This window comes from Pelecanus crispus, chromosome W (genome assembly GCF_030463565.1).
Source record: "Pelecanus crispus isolate bPelCri1 chromosome W, bPelCri1.pri, whole genome shotgun sequence".
In the NCBI taxonomy this organism is placed as follows: Eukaryota; Metazoa; Chordata; class Aves; order Pelecaniformes; family Pelecanidae; genus Pelecanus; species Pelecanus crispus.
This window is the reverse complement of record NC_134675.1, coordinates 3,538,483-3,545,857: the sequence shown is the minus strand read 5'-3', so window position 1 is coordinate 3,545,857 and position 7,375 is coordinate 3,538,483. Positions and strand designations below refer to the sequence as shown.

General features: G+C 42.4%; 1 protein-coding gene across 1 annotated transcript in view; it reads left to right on the top strand.

Annotated features, from left to right (window-relative positions):
• The first annotated feature begins 1,896 nt into the window (after window positions 1-1,896).
• LOC142596567 (microtubule-associated serine/threonine-protein kinase 4-like) overlaps window positions 1,897-7,375 on the top strand; it is a 166,428-nt gene continuing 160,949 nt past the window's right edge. Inside the window, 1 exon segment of the mRNA XM_075725749.1 lies at window positions 1,897-2,150. Coding sequence (XP_075581864.1) covers window positions 1,897-2,150 — 254 coding nt within the window.

Below are 7,375 nucleotides of genomic sequence, written 5' to 3'. Positions count from 1 at the left end.
TCGCCCTTTCCCGCTCTTTCCCGCTCTAGGCGGGGGGCTGTGCTGCCCGCTCTCGCCCTGCACTTTTTGCCGCCTTAGCAAGAGTGCCCCGGCGTGAGCGTCCACTCCGGAGTCCTTCGCCTCGGTGACCTCAGTGAAGAACCTTTTCCTAATGTCCAATCTGAACTTCCCATGACACAGCTTCATTCCATTTCCAATTTTTATTGATTTGTTTGTTTTCACCAAAACCAAGTGACGTCAGCTGCCCCTCATAAGTCTTGCCCTCCAGACCTTTCACCCTCTTGGTCGCCCTCCTCTGGACACACCCTAATAGTTTGATGTCCTTCTTATATTGAGGTGCCCAAAACTGCACACACTACTCGAGGTGGGGCCACACCAGTGCAGTGTAGAGGGGGACAATCACCTCCCTCGACCGGCTAGCTATGCTGTGCTTGATGCGCCCCAGGACACAGTTGGCCCTTTTGGCTGCCAGGGCACACTGTTGACTCGTATTCAACTTGCCATCAACCCAACCCCCAGATCTCTTTCCGCGGGGCTGCTCTCCAGCCTCTCATACCTCAATTTGTATGTATAGTCAGGATTACCCTGTCCCAGGTGCAGAATCCGTCACTCATTAAATTTCATATGGTTGGTGATTGCCCAGCTCTCTAGTCTATCCAGATCTCTTTGTAAGGCCTCTCTACCCTCGAGGGAGTCCAAAGCTCCTCCTAGTTTAGTATCATCGGCAAACAATGTACATTCGACTCCTGCGTCCAGATCATTTATAAAAACATAAAAAGAGAACTGGCCCTAAAATTGAGCCCTGTGGAACTGCACTGGTGACTGGCCACCAGCCTGATGTAACCCCATTTACTATAACCCTTTGAGCCCAACCCGTCAGCCAATTGTTCATTGTCGTGGTTTAGCCCCAGCCAGCAACTAAGCACCACGCAGCCGCTCGCTCATTCCCCCTATCCCGATGGGATGGGGGAGAGAATCGGAGGAGTAAGAGTGAGAAACACTCCTGGGTTGAGATAAGAACAGTTTAATAATTGAAATAAAGTAAAATAGTAATGCTAATAGTAACAGTATAATAATGATAATAATAATAATGATGATACACGAAGCAAGTGATGCACAATGCAGTTGCTCACCACCCGCCGACTGATACCCAGACACTTCCCGAGCAGCGATCGCTGCTCCCTGGCCACCCCCCCCCAGTTTCTATACTGAGCATGACGTCATATGGTATGGAATAGCCCTTTGGTCAGTTTGGATCAACTATTCTGGCTGTGCCCCCTCCCAGTTTCTTGTGCGCCTGGCAGAGCATGGGAAGCTGAAAAGTCCTTGATTAGCATAAGCAGTACTCAGCAACAACTAAAAACATCAGCATGTTATCAACATTCTTCTCCTACTAAATCCAAAACACAGCACTATGCCTGCTGCTAGGAAGAAAATTAACTCTATCCCAGCTGAAACCAGGACATTCATGCATCGTGTTATGGACTTGTCTAGCTGTATGCTGGACATTTTTTCCAGAAGGATACTGTGAGAGACAGCATCAAAAGCTTTGCTAAAATCTAAAAACCCCCACATCTACTGGCTTCCCTTGGTCAACTAGATGGGTGACCTTGTCATAAAAGGAAATTAAGTTAGTTAAACGGGACTTTCCCCTTGTGAACCTGTGCTGGCTATGACCAATGACTGCGTTCTCTCTCAAGTGTTTTTTGATAACTCCCAGAATAACCTTCTCCATAATTTTACCACGCACTGAAGCTAGACTGACAGGCCTGTAATTACCAGGGTCTTCCTTCTTACCCTTCTTGAAAATTGGGACAACATTTGCCAGCTTCCAGTTGACTGGGACCTCTCCAGACTCCCAAGACTAAAAATAATGGATAGAGGTCCTGCGATAACATGGGCCAGCTCTTTCGGTACCTTGGGATGAATCCCATCAGGCCCCATAGACTTATGTGCATCCAGCTGGAACAGCAAGTCTCGAACAAGTTCAGGGTCGGCTGGGAGTTTATCATCCCCTCAGTCACAGTCTTCCAACACAGGGCTCTGGGGGTCCCAGGGCCCATCATCGGTGTTGAAGACGGAGGCAAAGGCGGCATTAAACGTCTCTGCTTTGTCTATGTCCCTAATTGTGAGGTGACTGACCTCATCAAGTAATGGGCCAATGTTATCTCTGATCCTTCTTTTGCTGTTAACATATTTAAAAAATCCCTTTTTGTTGTCCTTCACAGTGCTGGCCAGCTTGAACTCTAATCGAGCTTTGGCCGTACAAATTATCTCCCTACAGTGGCAAACAGCATCCCTGTAGTCCTTCCATGTCGCCTGTCCTTGCTTCTAATGTCTGTACACTTTCCTTTTCTGCCTAAGTTCTAGAAAGAGATCCCTACTCAGCCAAGCCAGCCTTCTGCCCTGCTTGCTTGACTTCTGACACTTTGGAATTGCCTGCTCCTGTGCTCTTAAGAGATGGCTCTTAAAAAGGGACCACCAGTAGCACTACTGCTGGTGAAATATTCATGCAGAAAAAAATTAATTCAGGTATCCCCCTCAAAAGGTTTTGATGGGAATGTTTTAAAATGTGGCTAAGTGTCATGCAATTGAAAACACTGGTTTAGGGTTGGAGCTAGCTGTGCTTAGCATATTGGCCATCTGCAGCTCCACTGGGGACAGGATAGGAGTGCTAGTGATGGCTGGCTGCAAGGGTTTGGTACATAGCAGAACAAGTCTTTCTGAAGTTGTTCAGGAAAAAGTTCCCCATAAGCTTCTGCCTTTGCTCAGTCTGCACAGAAGTCAGAGTTACGTGTAGTTTTGGACAGATAACTTCAGCTAATTGCAACAAGAGGCATGCTATTAAACATTGGTTTTTTTAAAAAAAAGTTTTCTTGCAAGTGTTATGGGGACAAGTGCATGTGACTGCATGAGTATATTTTAAAAGAATATCTGTGAAATCTGCCAGTGGCCTACTGTTTTATTGAGAGACCTTTTGAATGGAGCTGCTCTTCAGGCAATTTCTTGAAGGCACTCATTTCCGAAACAACCTCATAGACACCTGGGCCAAAGAGCACAGCATTGAGTGCATGTATCACATCCCCTATCATGCACCAGCCTCCAGGAAAATCGAACGATACAACGGACTGTTAAAGACTACCCTGAGACCAATGGGTGCTGGGACATTCAAACATTGGGGTACGCATTTAGCTAAAGCCACCTGGTTAGTCAACACCAGGGGATCTGCCAATCGAGCTGGCCCTGCCCAATCAAAGCTTTTACGTACTGTAGAAGGAGATAAAATCCCTGTAGTGCACATAAAAAATATGCTGGGGAAGACAGTCTGGGTTACTTCCCCCTCTGGCAAAGGCAGACCCATTCATGGGATTGCTTTTGCTCAAGGACCTGGGTGCATTTGGTGGGTGATGCAAAAGGATGGGGAAGTCCAATGTGTACCTCAAGGGGATTTAATTTTGGGTGAAAATAGCCAATGAACTGAATTGTATGATCTTAATTGCTCTATAATACTGTATGTCATCTCTTTTATGGTTGCTATATGCCACATCAACGGTATTACAGTAAGAATCGCCCAGCTTAATGAAGAATGACCTTTGATGAAACTGAGCAAAGTGCAGCAGTGTTGGAACCAGAACTGCCTTCAGCATGCAACAATCCAACACTGCACACCATCTTTCCTGCCCTGAAAGACTGTGATGACAGATGGGTCCCAAAGTCATGGACTAAATGAACTCCATGGACATTTTAGAGGGATGGGCCATAGATAAAGGGAATGATATCTGTGTGTATATATTAAAAGACAGGGAAAGTGGTGGTGATTAATTGGAATGTATTGGAAAGGGGTAGGACCTGTGCATGACGTAGATGGTATAGAATAAGGGGTGGATACTGTCCTGGTTTTGGCTGGGATAGAGTTAATTTTCTTCCTAGTAGCAGGCATAGTGCTGTGTTTTGGATTTAGGATGAGAAGAATGCTGATAACACCCTGATGTTTTAGTTGTTGCTGAGTACTGCTTATGCTAATCAAGGACTTTTCAGCTTCCCATGCTCTGCCAGGTGCACAAGAAACTGGGAGGGGGCACATCCAGGATAGTTGACCCAAACTGACCAAAGGGCTATTCCATACCATATGATGTCATGCTCAGTATATAAACTGCAGGGGGTTGGCCGGGGGGCAGCGATCGCTGCTCAGGGACTGGCTGGGCGCTGGTCAGCGGGTGGTGAGCGGTTGCATCACTTGTTTTTTTCCCTGGGTTTTGTTTCTCTCTCTCTCGTTGTTCTCCTTTTCATTACAAATTTTTTAAATTATTATTGTTGTTGTTGTTGTTATTTTTGTTATTTTGTTTCAATTATTAAAGTGTCCTTATCTCAGCCCATGAGCTTTCTTAGTTTTGTTTTTCCGATTCTCTCCCCCATCCCACTGGGCGGGAGGGTGAGCGAGCGGCTATGTGGTGCTTGGTTGCTGATAGGGGCTAAACCACAACAATCTAGTCTCCAGAGCAAATGTTTCTCGTCTTCATCATGTTGCTAGTAGAACTATCCTTCTGGTGTAACAAAACTGCTTTTTAACAGGAGAAAGTAGAATTTGTTTCTAGCAGCCATAATACGGTAGAGCCCTGAGGTGTACACCCAAGCATTTTAGCTTGTGGGTGCTGCAGATTTCAACTTAAAATATCATAAGTGATAAATAAAACTTTTTACTTACCACAGATATTGCAGTATTTGTGGTAATTTTATATTTTATATTAATAATGCTCTGTTAAACTAATGGAATTGGTTTTATCAGTAAATTAGCATTCGTGACATCTATTTCAGGGATGATGCCAAGGATGAAGAAAACATTTAAATGGCTACCTTTGAGACAGTGACCTTACTGTAGCCTTTGCAAGTATAATGAATGTTATTTATCCTACGAATAATCTACAGTTACTTTAAGTAAATGAATGTGATTTATCTTTTGTGGTATAATGAGCCTCCTTTTTAACTTCCACTTGCTTCCTCAACTATATGTTGGTGGGATGACTTAGATATAAGTGGTCTGAAACAAAGGGCAAACAATTGTTTTGATCAAATTGAAGTTATCTTTCACTTGCTAGGCTTCATCTAATTAAATTGCTGCTATATTTTTTCCCCCAGATATGTGAAGCAGTTCCCATTTACTCCTGCAAAAGCTGTAAGACTGTAACCATGGGCAGAATTGGATCTCCTGCTATGTATTCATCACTCCTTTTTCAGTAAATCATAATTTTCCGAACTTCTGTCTGGATCAGGCAAAATGCATAGAAGAAGAATTTTGAAAGTCAACATATAGCTCAATCTCAACAGAATAATTTACCATTAATGTGATGTGAAGTGCCTGCATGAATTAGCTCAGGAAAGAGGTTGATTTATCATGGTCTCAAAACAGCTCTTTTATGCAGTTGCTTATTTTTAAGCTGCTGTGCTCAATTGTCAGTTCAACTTGTTCTCCTATAGACAAGACAAGCTGGCAGTCTTGTCTTCCTGCAGGTAAAATGCACCTACTGCCTAATTGCAATGTTTCACACTAAAGCAGTGTTTAGTGACTTACTATTCTTTTGCATGTTTTTCCTCATTGTACCACTTCAAGAACAGTGTGAAAAAAACCCCACCTTGACTGTGGACTTGTCTCCTCTGTTCACCCCAGTATTAAAATTGGCCTTATGGGACTAATGTGTAAAATTGGTATTGTGCTTTCAAAGGAAGCACACCTCCTTCTGAGCTAGTCCTTTTGCTGGTTTGTGTATGGAAATAATTGTGATACTGTCCTGATTCAGCAGAGCTGGCTGTCCTCCTAGGGGTTTTATGCTGTCTCCTACTCTTTGTTTTCAGTGAAAATTTAACAACAAAAATTAAGTACTTTGATGTTACATGTGTGTGCATATACATACACAGATACGGGCTGAAGTACCTAACTAAAGGGTAGTATGCACAAAGTTAAGCCCTTTGAACATTATATAAAGCTTATATAAATGTGTATGTGTGTGGTGTGTGCACAGTCACAGTTTACCTGTAGAAATTTTCTATCCTTGCTGAGTACTCCATCAGAAACAGGACTTTTTGGCGACTGAAGAAGTCTTATGTACAAAAGAAATTTTATTGGAGGAATTTTAAGGGAACAGAGCTTGGTTTGAGAGGCACTGAGCGATGGGGATAGGGAGCTGCCCATTCATGGCAGCTATGGGAGAGCCAGGAACCTGTGACTGTAGTCATACCTCACACTCTGTTTCTCTCTCGTTAAATTTCTGTTCTTAAGAGGTTGTCTTCAAACTTAGTCATGAAAAAAAGCTGTAGGCACGGACAGCTTCACCTGATAGCTTCAGTGCCAGAGCTGTTTAGACAGCTGATTCTTGTATTATTTTTTTCAAGTTTGAGAATATCTTTAAAAATGGACATTTTTCTGTGTTCTGAATAAAATTTGAAGAACATGTTTTGAAAGTCCCAGAGTTGGGCACCTAACTGATCTGTGTGCCCTTGCAAATCTGTGAATTCATCCATCGTGGTTTGTGATCTTGAATTTAACCCCTTAGATCAGTCCTTTTCTCTTTCAGGAAGTAGGAGAATTTAGAAATTCCTTAGAAAGATTACTTACAGGATGCTTGGTTTAGTAATGCTTGCTGGGGCCTCAGCTTGGTAATCAGAATCCAGGTATCTGTTATTTTTTTAGAAATTCAAATGCATAGTTCTGTGTATCCTTCAGTTTTGTTTTCAATATCCTGTAAATGAAGGCTCCAGGTAATACATTACTTACATTTAAAATACTTTCCAATACAAATATGTAAGAGAAAAGAAAGAATTTAATGATTGTTTTCTACTGTATGCTCAAAAGAGCAGTCCACTTAACCAGTTTCCACAACCAGGAGATTTTGCTGTCTCTGAAACCCATGGCTCTATACCTGTGAACTCACTAATTTCTTCCAAAAATGAGCAAGGGATCCAAAAAGCAGCAGCTTCATTTGGTCCTGCATTTTGAGTAGGCTGTAGAATTTGTCCGTGCCCAGAGCCGGGCCAGAACTCTCAAAGGGTGAAAAATATAATCATGTGGTTGACATTATCATAATGTGCAAGAGGTACAAATTAAGAGTTGCATAGGAAAACTATGTGGGTGAGATAAAATATTCTGGTTCTTAAATTACTAAAAATAAGTACTTGCACAGTGCCTTTGCTTTTCATGGTGTTTTATAGAGCTTTAAAAAAAATGCTAGTCCTCATAGAACAATTCACAATATTTATTTATTAAAAGGATAACCACAGACTAAGAGATTAAATTTAAAAAAAAGAGAAATATAATTAAATTAAAATCAGCAGCCTACACGGCAGCACTGATCTAAAACTGTCTTTATAAACTGTTGTATAT